At 45.6% G+C, this 20631-nt stretch overlaps 1 protein-coding gene across 1 annotated transcript in view; it reads right to left on the bottom strand.

Annotated features, from left to right (window-relative positions):
- Positions 1-20631, bottom strand: part of LOC311226827 (target of Nesh-SH3-like) — a 36181-nt gene that overhangs the window by 13825 nt on the left and 1725 nt on the right. Inside the window, exon 2 of the mRNA XM_084312238.1 lies at positions 14752-14931. Coding sequence (XP_084168364.1) covers positions 14752-14931 — 180 coding nt within the window. The remainder of the gene's footprint in view (positions 1-14751; positions 14932-20631) is intronic.

Here is a 20631-nt window from a genome sequence, read left to right as displayed (position 1 = left end):
CCCCCAAACACACGCAGAACAGACAGAAAGAAAACAGACCCACACGTGGAAATGATTAAGATGTTAAGATGTTTCTCTATTAGAACATAACATGGAGAATTCAATATTTATTTGGGCATCTGAGGAGCCTTGCTGACATTGAACAACAACGCTCTTAAGAAGTCGCCACGCAGAGGCAATACATCCCCTCTCTCTGTAACGAGTGCAATCGCACCGTCGCCAAGGCCTGTTGCGAAAGGCACAAATATGGGCATGTATTTGGGGGGGGGAAATGGATTAAACCTGGCCATCTGGCTGTTTGGACTGTATCAGCAGAAGGAAAAGACCTGATCCAAAAAAGTCGGAATATTGTATTCCCATCGTACAAGCTGTAAATCACCACAGGCTCGTTTAAGGAACAACTGTGAAATATTAAAGTACAGGATGTGTTGGGCGAGGCACCCGGCGCATTATCCTTGACCGGATTAAGCCCTGGGTGTTAGAGGAGGCTTAACACTAAAGCCGGGGGCCCCGTGAGTTCAGATGCCAGCGGGGGTGAGGGTGGAGTGGAGGGTGGGTGCAGCGTGGCAGAATATTGGCCGGCGCCGCGCAACGGGTGGAGCCCATTGACAGATGAGATGTAGGCGGTGAATCGCTGCGCGAATAGTCTACTCTGTAAACAAAACATAAATACATTGTCTGTACTCTACTTAAGTTGCTGCATGGAATCTTAGTATTTGAATAACAAAAAAAATTGGAGAGTGAACTTCATTTACATTTACATTTTGTCATTTTGCTGACGCTTTTATCCAAAGCAACTTACACGTTTTGTACAACAAGGAAGGGTACAACTCTATCAGCTGAGTAACAATGTTCAACAAAGTGTTAGTAATTGAGTGCTATAATAGTGTTGAGGGTATGTTAGTATATAGCCCTTCATATATCAAGTTTACATCATTCCTATTTGGTTGATTCAACTAAAACACAGCCGATGCAGGGTGGTTTCTTAACACTAGCACAGCCGACAAGGGGTCAAATTTTGTATTTTTTTTTATGTCACTCAAACCTACATTTCATTGTGGTAAACCTCATATTGTTATATTCAGAAGTAATTATATAGTTTACACTGTTTATTTTTCTCATATTTCTCATATAAACTGTCGGGTCATCTGACCCGTTCCTGGCGGGAATTAGTGTCATTTTCTCCATGACTGTGCTAGTGTCAGTTTTTCTCAATTGCTTTGGTGCATTTCTCTGATCAGAATTAAAGTTCTCATAACTGTTAGTTCAACCTCCACAACATTTTGTCATTTGTGCACATCATAGTAGCAGTTTCTGATTCCTCCAAACAAATTGCAAATGCTTTTGGACATGCATCAATTGCTTTCATACAATTATCTGCTGTTTTATAACATTATCATTTGCTTATGTCATGTCAGTCAAAATTAACTATACTTATGACTGCTGAATAGTCATTCCCTATAAAACTAATAGTCCTTATTTCATTGATTGAGTCATTACATACAAAAATGTTGAACTAGTTGTCAAAATCTATCAATCACGGCCTCACAATGGCTGCGGCTGGTCAAAGGGTGCAGCCAAATGTTGAGAGAACCACTGTAAATTAAATTACTGTATTCAAACATTTCGTCGGGAGAGCGTATACTGGACAGTAATTCAGCACTAAACAATCTGCACTGCACTACTGCCATTGTGTCATACATGAAGCTTGCAGTGGGACAAGAACTTGTCACTTTTTACATTTTACATTTAGACAGCTTTACTGCAGCACAGATTTACTGTATTGTAGTGTACAGTAGTGTTACAGTAAATATTTGCCATATTTACAGTATGGTACTGCACTGCATTATTTTACAAGTGGGAAGCACTGTTATTGTACACTACAGTAATATGGGTTACTGTAAAGCAGTATATCTCATGTTTGCTGTACATTACTGTAATTTTACTCTGCACCACATAGGATTGCAAGACAACCTCGCAGAGGTGGAAGAGGGCCCCTTTTTACTCCGCAACAAGAGGAAGCCATTTGTGCAATGGTGATTGCAAACAATGCCATAAGGTTGACAGAGATACAAAGCGCTGTTATAGAGGATGACAATAGCTTTGGGAATATTGAATCCGTTTCAATACAATTGACAGAGTGCTCAGTGGAAATTAAATGTGCATGAAACAATTGTAGTACAATTGACAAATGAGTAGCCATTTGACTGGAACAGAGTGAAGGATATCCGCCACCAGTATGCACAAGTAAAACATGTATGTGTTCTATGCATACTCTAATGTTCAGTGCTGTAAACTGGTTACTTTGTGTAGTGCCATGCAGTACACTTACATGACAGTTCATACTGTACAATATGTTGTCCAAAATGCATTATGTTACACAGGAAAAGTTTATAGTTTTTATCTCTCTCTCTTCTGGGATAAAGCGTGTACCAGGGAACCACTGCACACATTACTGTAAGAAGATTATACCTTTTTACAGTGTATGTCTATGTTTCATCGGACCAGGCAAAGGTCTAGTATGGGAGCAACTAATCTTATGTTTTCCTTCCAAAACAATGACACAAGAGTGGCTGTATGGGGTGCAGGCAGTGAATGCATTAGATTAGATTAGATTCAAATGTATTGTCATCATACAGCACAAGTACAGTACAACAAAAAGAAGTTTGGCAACCAGAGTTGAAATGTAACAGTAAAGTGCAATAGTAATATACAATGTATAGGTAATTAAACTGGGTATAAAATATACAAATGAGTACTACTGAGTGCTAATCAGATGTATGTATCAGAGTTGTAATATTACAGTGATACAGGTATACAGACACCGCTGTCATATTGCCTAGCAAGAGTAGGTAAGGGATATGTACAGATATAGATATAGTATCTATATTATGTAAAAAGGATATTATGCCGGTATGTACATCCACACCCTGACCCCTGCTCATGGTCAGGGAGATGACTTTCCAAATGTAATCAGTAACAGATTACTTGCTTAACAGTTCAGTTCAGTTCAGTTATTTTTTATTTCGGGTGTTGGACACATAACAATGGTCATGCTATTGCAGCATTGTCCAATTGTCCGAAAAGGGCTAGGGAGAAGCACTAGGCTTGTCGGGCCCCACCCCTGAAGACTTACGTTTCGTTTTTTAAACAGTGTCAATAACAATAACCTAATCTGTTGGACTATGCGAATTGAGTAGCAATAATTGTTATTATTTTCAGTCACATGGGCATTTTGTCTCCTTTGCTTCCAGAATCTGTAGAATCCGATAACAGACCCTTCTGTCCTACAGTGAGAGTCCCCCCCCCCCCCGGAGCAGCTATATTTCAACGAGAGCTCCTCTCCTCAGCTCCCGTGGGTGCAATTCAGCCTCTGCACCCATTTTCACTCCAGCTATGATTATCAGTGATGGGGCCCCGTAAAGAAGCGCTTGGCCCGTTGCAACCCAGCTGTGCCAGTGAACTATGTAATGGAAACACATGTCCTTCTAATCTATTCTACATTGTGTGTGTGTGTGTGTGTGTGTGTGTGTGTGTGCGTGCGTGCGTGCGTGCGTGCGTGCGTGCGTGCGTGCATGCATGCGTGTGTGTGTATGTGTGCGCGTGTGTGTGTGTGTGTGTATGTGTGTGTTCTATTTGGTCTATTTGGTTCCAAGTGGGGCCTCTGTTAAGACCATCAAACCGAATGCGTTTTCTTCTTTTATCGACCTGTCCGGTGTTGAACCCAAATGTTTTAAGTGAATAAACAGAACAACACCTTCGAGTGACGAGGCTCCCCGGGGGTTGTTTATTATCGAGAAGACACGCAAGGAGAAAATGCCGTTTGGCTTCGGCTGCGACATCAAGGTATTCTCATCAGCTGGGTTTATACATCTGATTCCAATTTGCTCGAGGCTTTGTTGCCATTAGACGCTGTGTGCAGACGAAGGTCGCCGGCCTGAGCCGCGTGACGGATGATGTGAGATTCTTCCGCACACTTCAATCGCGCCCAGGTGAAAGGCCTTCCGATGGGAGAGGGGGGGCCGGGGGGAGAGGTATGATCCAAAGCAGTTTTTTGTTGAGCAAACATGGACTCTTTTCACTTATTCTGGACTAGCGGGAGGTGTCTGATTTCCCTTTTGTGCCTGGCCTCCTCTCTCTCTCTCTCTCTCTCTCTCTCTGCGACTTCAAAGCTCGGGAGGTTTGCATGCTCTCTATTGAGACTGGCTTGCCCCCCCCCCCCCCCCCCCTGCCGCGACAAGCTGCAACGCGCTGAACTTGCCCCTCATTCATCAAAATAGATCCCTGTGAGGCGGCGTCAGAACAACCAAATTAGCTGTGTTTTGATTGTGGAAGTGCTGCATTCACCTCGGAGCTCTGTTAAGAGGTTAAAGGCCCAATCCGGATTTATTGTCGTTACCACATACGTTAGGGTTTAATCGCGTGTTTTTTTTTTTTTTAGAGAGAATATGCTATATACTGTATACCTGCAAATAACCCATATAACTCTGTATGATAGCATGTACAATAATGCTATGATGCTATTCTTACCGTATACTGTATATATCTATCCACATCTGTCTGTACATACCTGCATATAATCCCTTTTGCACATCAGTAGATACTATATCTATATCTGTATCCCTACCTACGCTTACTAGTTACGCTGCTGGCCAGTATGACTTACTACCATAGTGTCTTTATACCTGTATCACTGTACATATTAATACTACAACTCTGGACATACATCTGATTACTCAGTAGTATCAATTTATATATTTCATACCCAGTTTAATTGAATCACCTGTACATTGTATATTACCATTGCACTTTACTGTTACATTTGGACTCTGGTTGGACGCCAAAGTTCTTTTCCCTGGACTGTACTTGTGCTGTGTGACAATACATTCGATTCTAATCTAATCTAACCGACGCAAAGCCGGTGCATACCGCTCTGAAACTCAGTTTGCTATCCACAGAGGTCATGCAACGGGTGAAATGAGGTGGGAACTGCGTTCCGTCAGCATTGCGTCTGGTGCAATGATCGCATATTTAAATGAGGTAATATGGGCGGAACATGTCCCCTTTCTATTTTCCTCGTCAAAAAATTCTCCCAATCCACAAAGCCTGGCGCCAATTGCACCGAGCAGTTAACACTACGCACCTACCGTCTTCACAGACAAGGTGGTAACTAAGTGGAGCATGGTGCGGTTTGCTGTTGGTGTGAACGCAATCGAACTTTATATAGTACAGGAAGCGCAGGATTTTTGGAAGTGAGTGTGAATGAGAGAGAGTGTGCGAGCGTGTGTGTGTTTGTGTGCGAGCGAGCGAGTGAGAGAGAGTGTGTGTGTGTAACGGGGAAGCCTGTGGGTATGTCCACAGTCACGGAAACAGGTGTGTTGACGAGTGACTGTGGCAGTGCGGGCTGGTAAATTAAACTCACTTCCCCATAACAGGGTTAACAGACGCATAGGTACGGTTGTTAGGAGTGAATTCACTTCTTAGTGCAGCGGCCTGTGTCGTCGCCCGCGGACGCGGGAGCCCCCTGTTCGACTCCCCCTCGGGACATTCTCATTTAACATCAAACACAATGCAGACCCAGTATGATCCGTCACAGTGGTGCCGTGACCCGGATGTCCTGAGGGGCGTGAGTTTAGGGAGGTGAGTGTAACGGGGAAGCCCGTGGGTATGTCCACAGTCACGGAAACAGGTGTGTTGACGAGTGACTGTGCGGGCTGGTAAATTAAACTCACTTCCCCATAACAGGGTTAACAGACGCATAGGTACGGTAGTTAGGAGTGAATTCACTTCTTAGTGCAGCGGCCTGTGTCGTCGCCCGCGGACGCGGGAGCCCCCTGTTCGACTCCCCCTCGGTACATTCTCATTTAACATCAAACACAACGCAGACCCAGTATGATCCGTCACATGTGCGCGAGCGTGAAAGAGAGAGAGAGTGTGTGTGTGTGTGTGTGTGTGTGTGCGAGCGAGCGAGCGAACATGAGAGAGCAAGTGTGTGAGAGAGAGAGCGTGTGTGTGCGAGCGAGCATAATAGAGCGAGTGTGTGAGAGAGAGAGTGTGTGTGCGTAAAAGAGAGAGAGCGTGTGTGTGTGTGTGCGAGCGAGCATGAGAGAGAGTGTGTGCGAGCAAGCGTGTACTGTTCAGGTGGGATTTTCCCGAAAATGATCTGTCCAATAGAATGAATGACCGGGGCGACTGCATGTCCTTTGTTTACAAATTAGGTTAGCTCAAAAAAGGGCAGTGTGAATGCAAACCAAAATCAAACAATATATCATTCTCACATTTGGTCCACCAGAAAGTGTATACAGTTTGTTTAAACAAGTGAACGTCCCCCGAGCTCTCTCTCTCTGACTCTCTCAGCAGACTGCTCCACGAGCCAACTTAGTGGATCCCGCCCACAGTGTTTGACATGTCATGTAAAATTACAATCAACCTCTGACCTAATTCTGAATCTATTCTAATCTCATTTGGAACATTCTTAACCCATTATACATCAAAATATAGTTCTGTTTGACTGCATTGTTTATAGATATTATTGACCTAAACAAACAAAACGTAAGGTTATGTATATAACCAAGTTCTGTGAGTTATGGTGCGCTCAGCACCAGTTGCACTGTACTTCACTTCGTGCACGTGCACTGAATAAAAAATTCCACCATGTACCTTTACATCCCAACATTCGTCTGACCACACCCCCATCCGCTTACCTTCATAAGCAGGTGTGGGGTCACCTACTCGCCTCCTTCCCAAACTTTGACCATAAGGCGAGATCAAGGGCTGCAGCGTAGGGCTGCACCATAACTCACAGAACTTGGTTATATACATAACCTTACGTTCTGTTTCGTTATGGCTTCGCTCAGCACCAGTTGCACAACAGGAGCTGAGCAGGAGCCATAGCCCGACAAATGTACCCCGCTGAGGCACCCCACAACCATCAGACCGGGGAGGACCGAGCCCCCCGACCCTCCCTAATGGAGGATACCCCCCCTATTGGAGGCTTACGGGAGGGAGATGGATCCGACCGTGCGAAGAGGAACTCAAGCAACTCAACGCACAGGGTGAGCAGACCGTGGCTTGACCCCACGACTACACACACGCACAACCCGCATGCCACCAGGGAACGAACAGAAGGAACAAACCTCGTTACTGCCCCCAAAATCACGGGGTCAAGAGCAAACCCAACCCTGTGGCAAGGCCGTAGCAGCGGAGCGCGAAGGAAGACCCAGACCCACTGAAGGGAATGGATCCCCCGGAAAAAGGGGGCCCAGAGTGGTCAATGACGCCAGGCATCAAGACCCCACCAGGTGGTCACTTAGTGACACCGCCCCCCACATCGCCAGCGTATTCGGATAAGGCCCCTCCAAGAGCGGGCCCTTTCCCCCCAATAGCACACCGCCTGGCACACTGACCCTGCAGAACAGGCAGTCAGCATGGCCGTAAGCACTCAAAAAGGTTAACCAATGGAAGCAGGCAGCGCACCGGGGAAACCAGGCAGCAGGCTGTAACCTGAGCCTGGAGCACTGCGGACGAGACACGCGCCAAAGGAGTCAGCTGAAAACAGCCCCCCCGGCGGAAGGGGCGTATGCTGGCATTGTTGATCGCCATGACAAAGCCTCCATTAAATAAAACCCACCCAGAGGGGTCGAGGCAGAGAAAGCTGACATGATTGGCAGACGTCATGAACGTGCAGGGGCACACTCAACCGGGTAACCCGGGAGTTGACTCTGCTCCAACACACCAGGGAATCAACCACCCTATTGGTACCATATGCGGTGGTTGTTCCTATAACCCCTCAAGAAAAAAGGGTTATCCCAGGTCTACGGTATCAACGAAACTTTACTTCGGACCGGGCCCGGCGGCTCGGGAAGCACACAGGGTTACCAGAGGAGGTCCAGAAGACCACCCCAACAGCCCTCTCTCCGCCATGCGTGAGAGAGGAGCGAAGAAAAGAGAACCAGCCCCTTATGATAGTGTCAGGTACAAAAGAGTACCCAACAAGGGTCTCCATAACGCCTAACCTTGTGACACCCCGGGCCGACCCGGCATTTTTTTCCCCCTGAAAAAAGCCCAAGTCCCTCAGGGTACCAGAACAGCAGATCTGCATCCCCGGCGGACAAACGGGTTAACTGACCTGGACCAGCGTGACCAGAACCAGTCCCGTGCCCTAACCACGCCGACATGCCTACTCCGGGAGAAGGGGCAGATATGCGTGTCGATCAAAAAACATGAAAAGAGGGCGCCACCCAGACGGGCCGGTGTGAACCGTGCTCGGTGGCCCACCCCAAGGGCGTGAGACCCCTCTACCTACAGTATGTTCTGATCTATTCCGTTAACATCCCCCAGATATGAATGAGAATCCGTTGAGAACCAGTAACAGGTTCTCGGAAGAGGACAAAAACCTCCATCCCAGTTGCTTTATAAAAACGCTGTTTTAACAACAAGCAACCAAGGCGTACTAGCTACCCGCATGATTCTTATCAAAAAACACCCCGAGCTAGCACCATGCATGCGTCGGGACACAACCACATCAATGAACAGGCTAATTTAGACCCTTCATTGAATCCTCAAGGCGCCTGGGAGAACGACAAGAAGGGTGTGGTGCTTCCTATACTCCACACTCTTTTATTAAAAAGAAAAGAAGGACCGACTGACATGAATCCCATTTGACACAGCTGAGGATAAAAACTGTTCACATTTTTATATCCAGTCACCCCCACCACAGAGGATTAGACGGAACTCCCCAGAGAGACTTCCCACGTGAGTCATAGAGTGAAAAAGCCATGGTAATCTTGAGTCATGTGACCAACCGACTCAAGTTACACATATCGAGCGTAGTGGAACCGTAAGTCCCACGCTCTATCCCGACACTTTGACAACAACAGACCGTACATACAGGTCTAACTCACGGAAGCCATCGTCAATAGCAACGTGCGTAGTGACGTGTGCTATGACGGGGGGAAACCCAACACTCAACGCCTGTTAATAGGAGCAGAGTCAGGGAAACCCTTTCCCCCCCCCCCTCCCTGCCAAGTCGCCTAACGGCTTGGCCCTGACTGGACTGACAAGAGATGAATAAACCCCCTGACCAATCAGAAGAGGGAAGGAGGGGTTTATTCGGTACCCCCTCACAAGCCCTTCCCTTGCATACAACAACAACTTTAGCACACGATACCTTTAGTAGCAATGCTAATGAATAGCGCAAGCTAATACAATGCATGCTAACCACAGACAACTGTGAACAGGGTTTACAACAAAACCAAGTCGCGTGTGTGTGAATCCTACACCCGCATCCATGTTGAACATAGAAAAACACTGATAGAGAGAGCGAGAACGGCTGAGCCGTGGTACGTGTTCATACGAGCATTACTGCAACCAACACAACAGTGTTGTAGCTCAACATTACTTGTGTAAGCAACAGAACATACAAGTAACCTCTACCTTTATGTGGAGACTCAGGCCGAGGTAGAAAAAACCTTTCTGTCAACCAAGTGTAGGCTGCAGACCTTGCTTAAGCTCTTAACATGAACGTAACCCTCCTATCAACCCATACTAGTGAAGATTCACACTTTGCAACCCCATCATATGTTTCAAGTTCAAGTTTCAAGTTTCTTTAATAGTTGTCATACAGAAGTACAGAATACTTTCATACAAAATGCTTCTTACTGTTACGCTCCAGAGACTGTGCTAGACAAGATAAGTATCAAATAACATAGTATAGCATGTAAATTAGAAGTAGAAAATGAGGTCACAGTGTTCAGTATAGACATATGTACAATGTTCGATGCAGAATAGACGTAACTGAGTTACCATATAATATACAATACTATGCAGTGTACTAATTTGGTGAGAAACACACAGTTTGTTAACAAAAAATACAGTCCCCCTTTAGAGGGGACTTTTTATTTCTGAACAAATCATACGGTAAGGCCGGGAAGGGAAAAACAGAGGGGACAGCAGGGGAAAAAAGTCACTGGGTCTAGCGGCGCCTGCCGCCTCGAGCCGCTCGGGATTTGCCACCCCGGGGAGCACCGGAGGGACGGTAAGCAATCGGCGGCTGGTCTCGACGGTCCCTACCGTCACCTCCGGGTGTAGATGGGCCGGCTGTAGCGGAGGCACCCTCTCTCCTCCTGGCCTTCTTCCTCGAAGGACCAGCAGTGGCGGTGGAGGCAGCAGCAGCCACGGCGGAGGACGCTCGACGACGTGGCAGCCGTCTGACTCCACCGGCGACGTCGGGAGGGGGAAAATGAGGTTGGAGCACGGAGCGCTCCTCCTGCATCTCTCTGCACGTCGAGGTCATCAACTGCAGGGCCTTCCCGAATAGTCCAGCATCGGAGAGGGGTGCCGTCAGAAGTGGAAGCCTCTTCTTCTCCGGCACACGCGCCTGCTCCAACCAAAGATGGCGCTGGACCAGAGTTGCCAGGGCGTGCACGTTCCCAGCGGCTATGGCCTGCGGCTGAGTCAGATGCAGGATAGCTCCTGCCGCCTGGGCGAGCTGGTCATGTTGTACATCACTCAGCTCCATGCCGCCCGTCAATATCCCGGACATGAATCTTGCCAGCTGCGCGATGTTAGACAGGCCCGGCTAGAGATTCCGGAGATAAATGACTGGTCGCTCCAGTATGCCAACCGCCTCGCCGATTTCCCTTGAGGAACCGGCTTCCGCAACGGCTCCCACACCACCTCCGGACAAAGGAGCGCGGCCATCGGCCTATCAAGCCGCGGCACGCCCTCCCTCATACCGTCGACCAAACCCGCCACCCGCGTAACTTGTACGTAGGCGGGGGTGAGGCCTATGATGTGGGAAACCACCTGGCTCTGACGAACATAGGCCGCCATTGAGGGGAAAAATGGGTAGACAACGTCCACCCCTCTCACCGGGCGACGCTGCCATAAATGACCTATGAGATCATCAGGGACAGGAGCAGGCAGTGGCTGCGGCAGCGGCACGCCGTTTGCGACTGCCGCCACCGGCATGAGCTCGGGAAATAAAGCCTGCAGTTCCCCCTGCAGACTTTCCTCCACCGAGCCCGCATCCCTTACATACAGCAGGCTTCCACTGGTCAAGGAGCCACACTCCGATGTGGCTGATAGCAGGGCATCCCGCCGACGAGTCAGAGGTTCTTCTCCAATGTCTTCAAACGAGGCGCCCCAAGGAGACATCTCACCCCCCTCCAGTGTTACCTGGACGGGCGGGATACCTGTCTCCACCGGGCCTTCAAATAAGAACCCGTCCGCCTCTACCATGTAATCCTTCCTTTCCATCAGGCATGTAGAGACCGACGCATCCTCACTGGGCTCCAGCAACTCACCAAACCCGGGCCGTTCGCGACCGTTCGGGCCATCTTGCGACGGGAGCGAGCCGACGCAAAAGGTTTGCGTCTCAAATCCCCTGGAACCAAAGGAACCGGCCGCTCAACAGCGGACGATTCCTCGGAAACAGAGGAACCAGAGCCAGGACCAGGCCATCGCATAGGCGACGGCACCGGTGCACCAGCTCCTTGGAGAGGCAAACTACCCATCGGACGCCTACCGGGCGTGGCTGTCAACCACGAGAGAGGCAACAGCCCCGCTCCAGGACGTACGACGGAGGCGGAAATGGAGAACCGCTGGTGGAGAGTGGCGCTGCGAACACGACTCTCCGGAGTAGACATTATGACTTAGGTTTTTCTATCGAATATATGAGAGAAGAAAAACATAAGCACAATGTAAACATGTCTCAACTTTCTTCAGCTAACAACCTCGTCAAGTGGGGATCTACCGAAGGCACTTCCTTGTGGTGAAAGTGAAGAAGGAGGCGAGTAGGTGACCACACACCTGCTTATGAAGGTAAGCGGATGGGGGTGTGGTGAGACGAATGTTGGGATGTAAAGGTACATGGTGGAATTCTTTATTCAGTGCACGTGCACGAAGTGAAGTACAGTGCAACTGGTGCTGAGCGAAGCCATAACGAAACAGAACAAACCCTCTGCACCAGACCTCTGTCCACGGAGCGGCCCCCAAAACGTACTGTATATCCAGTCGACGAATTTGAGGGTTCTCTCTTTAATTGCCATCTTTAGGACCGGGTAACAGGAATAACACATGTATGAATTCTTAAAATGGGTAGCATTCCCGTTTATGAAGGTCAAATCCAGTTCTAGGAACTACAGTATATACTCATGTTTCAGGCCTGCATGGGTTGATAGATCTCCACTGTAAAACTGGGTATTATTAAATAATTATTAGTAACCTATACATAATAAAAAAGACTATGTGCCGTTTGAAATCGAATTGAGCTGAATTCAATGAATTTGAACCATTTATGAATTGCATTTTAGACAATTTTAGTTGAATACAATTAGCTGATAGTTGAACCCTTTCACTGCCACACGACAGAAGGTTAACCCTTTACTATCACACAACCGACGGCGATGCTCCATCATTAGATCATTAGCGGAGCTAATGATGCTAATGATGGAGCATCACCATCGTCTGTGTGATAGTAAAGGGCTAACCTTCTGTATTGTCACAGTGAAAGGGTTAACCGGCTGTCGTGTGGCAGTGAAAGGGTTAAGTGACCAGATGACGCTCAGTTTTTACAGTGTACTACACACAATGTGGGATTTCAAATCCAAATCTCCCTTGTTGGGAAGCTAAACGTCTACCAGTCATCCAAAAAGGGGGGGGGGGGGGCTCCCCCCTAGCCAAGGGATATATCAGGTTTAGGCTTCAAGCAAGGACTTCCCTGCTAACCACTCAATATTGCACTGCGAAAACACCACCACCGCATTTCTTTTTTCATGTGGGAAGAAAAACACACACCAAAAACCACAAGCACCCATGTCGTATTCGAAGAATCAACATTGCGGCCGCTCCAAAGAAGCACACACAACATGTGAGTGAGTCTGTGTGTGTGTGTGTGTGTGTGTGTGTGTGTGTGTGTGTGTGTGTGTGTGTGTGTGTGTGTGTGTGTGTGTGTGTGTGTGTGTGTGTGTGTGTGTGTGTGTAACGGGGTATGTCCACAGTCACGGAAACAGGCGTGTTGACGAGTGACTGTGGCAGTGCGGGCTGGTAAATGAAACTCACTTCCCCATAACAGGGTTAACAGACGCATAGGTACGGTAGTTAGGAGTGAATTCACTTCTTAGTGCAGCGGCCTGTGTCGTCGCCTGCGGACGCGGGAGCCCCCTGTTCGACTCCCCCTCGGGACATTCTCATTTAACATCAAACACAACGCAGACCAGTATGATCCGTCACACGTGTGCGTGTGTGTGTGTGTGTGTGTGTGGTGCCGTCGGAGCGGGATGTTGAGGAAAGTATCTCATGAGGAAATACGGCCTATGGTACGATGATGATTAATATGATGATGATGATGATGATGATGATGATGATGATGATGATGATGATGATGATGATGATGATGATGATGATGGATGGAATTCTGGGAGAGGGTTTTGGAGAGGAAAATAAACAGCGCATGAAGGGTGGTTTAAGTGTCACGCCAGGCGCTTTAACGCCCTCTCACAGTGGAATCTCTTCATCTCCGCCGCGATACCGCTGTGAGAAAGAATATACGGCTACTCTTGGCCACACTTCAGATGAAGGATCGCAGCCACCTGGCATGGGGGAGTCTCGCTCTGGTGTCTTCCCCACGTGCAGCCCTATAAACCCACCTTAAAGGTGCCATAGATAACATTTTTATGTAGAGTAATCTTTTTCTTCTTTTAAATAATATATCCACATAGTTTACAGGTATGGAATATAAGTATTGTTTTTCACCCCCCAAAATAATTGATTAATGATTTTATCATAAAAAAGATGTTTGCGGGTGTAAAAAGACATGTCGCAGGCCTGTATTCCCTCCCTATTTCCCATTTCCTCACGTCGAATGCACCTGATTGTATAAATTACATGCTGGGGCTTTAATGCGACAACTAGTGGCTAAATGTTATCTATAGCAATGTGGCTGTGATCACATCGGATGCCTTTTTGAATGTGCCTGCGCCTTTTCTCCTATTGTTTTCAATGGTTTTGTCACGGTTTTTCGGTCGCTCTCAGTTGAAAAGGTTTCAACTTTAGCCATGGAGCACACTGACGTCAATGTCACCTACTTAACGACGGACCAATCAAATCAACCGAGGGGAGGGATTACAAATCTGAGCTATCTGAAGAGAAATCGACAGCTGTCGATGTTGAAAACGTATCGATTAGTTAGCATTAGCTATCAATGCTAACCGTATGTAACTTAATTAACGTTAGCTGAGGTAGCAACGGCATTCAGTGGTATCGCTTGTTGCGCCCTGTGCCCTATCGATTCTCTATGTACACCGCTGTGCCTCGAGTTTGAGCGCAAGAAAAAGGCATCCAATCTGATCACAGCCTAAGTGCACGAAGCTAAGTAGTTCAGCATGCATTGTTAACAGAAACAGCTCCAAGCCTTTTAAGGTATCTGGCTCAAAACAAGCTCATCAAAAATCATCATGGTTAATAAGACATAGATTGAAAAGTATCCGCCCGATTTGTACAAGTGAAGGCTTATCTTGAAGGTATGAACCTGTACTTCTATAGCATGTACACTTTTAAGAATAAAATAATTAAGATTGCTCAACAAGACCTTAAAGTCTGTGCCTGGTCACATTTAGCCTACAGTTGTTAAGAAAAGACAAAAAGCCAATGTCCACACCCTTAGCTACACATTCGATCCCTTTCTTTCAGAGCCTCTGTTTTTGACGTGTTTGTCTCTGTATCTCTGTGTCTCTGTCTCTGTTCCCTTACCAATCTCCGTCTCGTAGGGCTTGCCGTTCTCGGGCAGCTGGATGAACTGCTTGGAGAACATGCTGCTGCCGTAGCCCAGGATGTAGCCCTCCAGCTTCACGTCGGGGTTCGGACGCACAAACTTCATCACGATGGTGTCGCCCGTGGCGTTGATCCTCACCTTCATGTTCTGTCTCCTCACTGTGCAAAACAGGAAGCGGGAGACGTCAGAGGTTGATGGCAATTTTTAAACAACATGTCAAACACTGTGTGTTGTTTTTTGCTTCCAAAAACCTTGACCGATTAGATTAGATTAGATTCAAATATATTGTCATTATACAGCAGCAAATGTAACAGTAAAGTGCAATAGTAATATACAATGTACAGGTGATTAAACTGGGTATAAAATATATAAATTAGTACTACTGAGTAATAATCAGATGTATGTACAGAGTTGTAGAATTAATATGTACAGTGATACTATATGACACTATGGTAGTAAGTCATACTGTTCAGCATTGTAACTATAAGAGTAGGTAAGGGATATGTATAGATATAGTATCTACAGATATGTAAAACGGTTTATGTACAGGTATGTATGCCAGATGTGGATACATATATACGGTAAGAATATTATATATATGCAGGTATATTCAGATTGGTAGGTAGCATCAGTAGCAGAAGACCTCCTGTCATGGTGTATGGAAACACATAGTATCAGTGTCAATCAACTGTTATGTTTACACACCAGTTCCAAGCATGTGTTGTGGTTGGATGAGAGACAGTCCATGCATATTATAATATAACCACTGTGTAGGAACTGGTACATTGCTTAGCAGATGCAAGATCATCAAAAAAAACAATAATAATAATCATTCTGAAAATCTGGAAATAGTTCACTTGTCACTGTGGTTCGAAAGTGCAATCAAATGTACACTGCTAACCCATCCATCCCTACCTGCCTCTTTAGAGCATTTGAGACAAATTTGGCGTTTCATTGCCAATTTGCACTGCAATTAGGTTCTAGACGGATGAGGACAAATTGCAGGTAATTGCTGAAGAAACATTTTACTTTCCCGCCTGTGAAACCCCTGAGACTAATCAACTAGAACGTTGTTTGTTGGTTTGAGGAAACCGACTGGAAATCGCTTAAGCCACCCGCGGAAGGTACTAGCAGACTTTGTGCACCATTGCACTTAGGGCTGGGTTAAGAAAAATCGATTTCCCGATTCTGAATCGATCTTCATTTGAATGACCGATTATCGATTCATAAAACCCCTCTATCTATCTTTTTTTTATTTTTTTTATTTTTTCGTCATGCCAATTCCCTTCCTGGTCATTGTGCACATTGCCCAACTGTCGGTCTGGGAAGGGTGTAGACCAGGGGTCCGCAATTAAGTTTGGCCTCTGGATAGGAATTTTCCATTGGTTCTCCCAGCCCACGTAACCATTTCTAGCATTTCCATTGGCTATAGTGACAGACATAGATAATGATTGTGGAAATACAACAAATCTACGAAACCACTTACTGAGACATCACCCAGATGTGACATATGCAAAAGCCAATGTTCAAATAAAAAGTACATTGATGTAACTGCTTGAGAGTCAAATCTTAATGTAAACATTGGGTCTCATTCCCGAAAGGATTTACGACAAAAAAATTTCCTCTCAGGCAGATTGCTGCCCATTTAAGACATATTAGTGCTAGTAGCGCGATTCCCCAAATTTTCCTGAGATCGGATTTGGCCGTGGCTGAGAGCAGAATTTAAGAGTGCTGAAGAGCACACTTATGATTGATTGACTGATAGAAAATGTTATTAACTTGACAGACTGTGTTCTCATAGTGATTCCTTCATGTCAACGCTACAGGCCTCCTTGGAATTAATTACTTAATCATAATTCAAATAAATATGACAATATTTGTACGATAAGAAATTTGATGTCGGAAAAATAAATAATATGGATTCATCTGATCACAAGGAAGCTGGATTAACCATATCTGAACCAGCTATTTTGGACAAATCTATAATTACTTTAATTACTTAATTCAAACACAATTATGCAATTATTGTGAAATAATTGAAAATAATAATTATTTAATGCCTTCTGTGGAATTTGTATTTCTTATTCGTTACATATCTGTTTTAATGATTAATTATACATTTGAAAGAATGCAGGTCAACATGCAATATACGCACACAGAAACATTCAACATGCATATATACACACACACACACACGCAACATGCACACACAACATGCATACCTACATACAAACATGCATTGATTGGTATACAATGGGACAGACCTTTGTTTGATATAGCTATAAACCTGCATTCCTTCAAATGTATCATTAATCAATAAAACAGATATTGAAATACACTATGTAGCAGGCGGCTAAGTGGCGCAGTGGGCAACTAACCACTAACGCAGGATATGCTGGGTTCGAGCCCAGCTCTCGGCGTTGCTTCCGGCTTGGCTGGTCGTTCATACTAATACAATTGGCAGTATTAGGGGGTGGGAAAAGCCGGTGGGTGGGGATCGGACGTTGTGGACAGCGACTCTTACAGGTCGGTTGGTGCGCCTGTACAGCAGAATCAGGAAGCAACAGGGGCAGCGTGAGCCTCCCACACGTTACTTCTCGCCGCTGAGAGATCGTGCTGTGCAGGTGAAAAGATGCGATGGCTGCCTCCTCGTGTACCAGAGGGGATACGTGATGCAAGGCTTCGTCCACATTGCAGCCGACCAGTGGGAGGCATGGTCTGACAACGTTCAAGACAGGGGAGGGTAGAATTAGATAATACGAAATTGGGATGGGAGAAAAATAGAAAATGGGGAGAAAAGGTAGATACAAAAAAAAGAAATACACTATGTAGCCTAGTACACCAACACTGCAAATGACAGTGGATAAATAAATAAATGCGCAAGTATGGCCTACGTGTCTAATATTATTCTAGTTACTTGTTTCATTAGGATTTAGTAGATACTATATATATTCTCTGCCCTACGTACAGTATAAGTACAGACTGTGTGTGCGTGTTTGTGTGTGTGTGTGCGTGCGCGCTGCAGCAAGTGCACCGAGCTGTACTATATATGATGACAATACAATTAATCTAATTTCGATGGGTCGCAAAGCGCTTCTGCGTCCATTTTCACACGGCTGCATCATTAGTTGCCTTATACGGAGCTCTGGAGGCGTTGTTTTGTATGCAAATGACCTGAACGGGGATGCACGTTCATGTTTCAGACTGGTGCCATTCCCCAACGCAGATATCTCAGCTCAGATAGTTTGAGCCACTTAAGACATATTCCCAGCACGTTGGGGACTCAGAGTGGACTTGTCATTGATTCTGTCTCAGTCGGTTCCAAGATAAGTCTTCAAAGAGAACTATTTGGAAAATATTCGGGAATGAGACCCATTGATATTTTTAACAATGCAACATGTTAGAGGGTTCCTTGAACCATATTGAATTGGATTGAAACGTGAAATTGAATCGGGACCTTGTGAATCGGAATCAAATCGTTTTGGGAAATCCGTGGCAATACCCAGCCCTGCACTATACATGCAGTATTCAGAATGAGGTGCGGTCTAGATCTCTGTTCAATGAATACTATTCTTCTGAAGAGCTTTCAATCTGAGGCGAACCCGTCTTGGACTCGGTGCAGAGATGAGAAAGTGAGGGGATGAAGGACGTCTGGAGGCTCAAAGGTTCTCCGAAACCAAAAATGCGCCCCCTTTTAAGAATGTCCGTGGAAATCTCATAAATGTCGGATCCTGGCGCTCATTTAAATCCTCGTAATAATCTCTTTAGCTAAAGAGGAGCTTTCCCTTTATCCGCTCGGTTTCCAGTCGTCCAGAAACGTCGACTGCATGGAGTTACTGAGGCCATTATGAGCTTGTGAAAGAAAAGGGCTTTTTAAAAAGTCACACAAGGCTTGTGCTGCTGGGTGCAGTGAGACGCGAGGTGACAGATCTGTGTCAGTGTGCCGCGTCGGTCAACCCTCACAGATCCCTCAACCGTGCCAACGTCGCCGGTGTGGATTTAAAGGCCTGATCTATGATCCAAACCTAAACAAATGGGTACCCCCCCCCGAAAAAATAGGAAATGAGATCAGAGACGTGATTTTGTTGATTTGGCTGAGCTCATGATACAAGGACTAAGGACCTGAAATCACATATTCGGGCTCTAATACATAATACTCAATATTCTCTCTTCAAATGAAAGAGAAGATTTTAGGATGAACTATGGTTATATTGATGGCTTTGATTTCCATTGAGCAAGCCAGGCTCTTTAATCATCATGGGAAAGTGTTGAATAAACCCCTCTGTGTTGTTGATGTGGAAAATGTCAGGAACTGTTGGTTTGAATGAGGGTGTTTTCTGGGCTGATTTGCTGATTCTGAATGGTACGTAACACGTTTCCATAGTGATGGATATACAAAGCCCTGTGTGTACATCTATTGTTAGTTAGTATCTAGATCCCATGGATGGGAAGGACATGTTTTTACATTTTAAGTGGTGGGATTGGATCGGTTTATCAAGAACCATTTGGTGGGAAATTACGACGGGTTGCGGCTTTGCAGCTAGGTCAAAGAGTGACGGTTCCCGGGGAAATGTCCTTCCAGGGTATGGGATCTAGATGGCACCCTGTTGTTGGAGAGGAATTATGATCCGAGAATCAAAGGTGATATCAGAACTTTTTTTAGTTCACGCTCTTTGGACCATCAAACGTCAAACTGAAATAGCAGAGGGCTAGTAGTCTTTTTATTATTTTATTTTATTTCGAATGAGAGAACAGTACATGTCAATCAGCATCACAAGGCAACGTGAATGGAAACGTGCCACGGTTGCCTGTAAGAGCTCCCGATCAGGAGCATTTACATGCTTTTGGTATTCAAAGGGAGCCTTTTGTCTGATCTGTTGATTAGATTAGATTTGATTAGATTAAAATGTATTGTCATCATACAGCACAAGTACAGTACAATGAAAAGAAGCTTGCCATCCAACCAGAGTGCAAATGTAACAGTAAAGTGCAATTATTGTAATATATAATGTACAGGTGATTAAGCTGGGTATAAGATACATTTTGTAGTATTAATATGTACAGTGATACAGGTATAAAGACACTATGGTAGTAAGTCATACTGGCCAGCAGCGTAACTAGTAAGAATAGGTAAGGGATATGTACAGATATAGATATAGTATCTACATGTATCTATGTAAAAAAAAAAATTATTTGCAGGTATGTACAGACAGATGTGGATATATATATATAGAGTTACAGTAGATGTGTTATATGCAGGTGTATACAGGTTGAATAACACATCCAAACCTGCAGCATCCAAAGTCACAAAGTCCTGCTTCCTGCCCTCATTACCACTTTCCTGTTAACGTTTAACTAGGTACGTAAGGTACAGAATGTCTCGGGTCCCAAGGGGTATGTCTTAGGATCTATAAACCTTTTCTTCTCTAGGGGAGGATTATGGCGGATCACAAAGGTCACGACAACTCGCTTAAAAGCGAAGAAGCATGCGAAGTAACCCGGAAGCCCGAGGTATCGACTGATGGTTACATCTCTAACGCGTCTTCCCAAAAACGCTAACATACAGTACATTCCTTTTAGAAGGGTTACATTAACATTTAGTCATTTAGCTGACGCTTTTATCCAAAGCGACTTACAAGTTCGGTACAACAAGTCAACAGGAAGGGCACTGTGGCAGCTAAGGGTAAGTGACATTGTTCGTCAAACAGTGTCGAACATGAGTGCTACAGTCTTGAGTGCATAGTAGTATAGTAGTAGCATAGTAGCAGGTAGTAATATAGACAATGTAGATTCCTTAGTAGCAAAGTACATACTGCTAAAAGACAGTATGAGGGATAACAGACAGGGTTAGGGGGGAG

The sequence above is a fragment of the Notolepis coatsorum genome (genome assembly GCF_963971535.1).
Source record: "Notolepis coatsorum genome assembly, chromosome: 1".
NCBI lineage: Eukaryota > Metazoa > Chordata > Actinopteri > Aulopiformes > Paralepididae > Notolepis > Notolepis coatsorum.
Note: the sequence above shows the minus strand (reverse complement) of the source record. Positions and strands in the feature narration are given on the sequence as shown.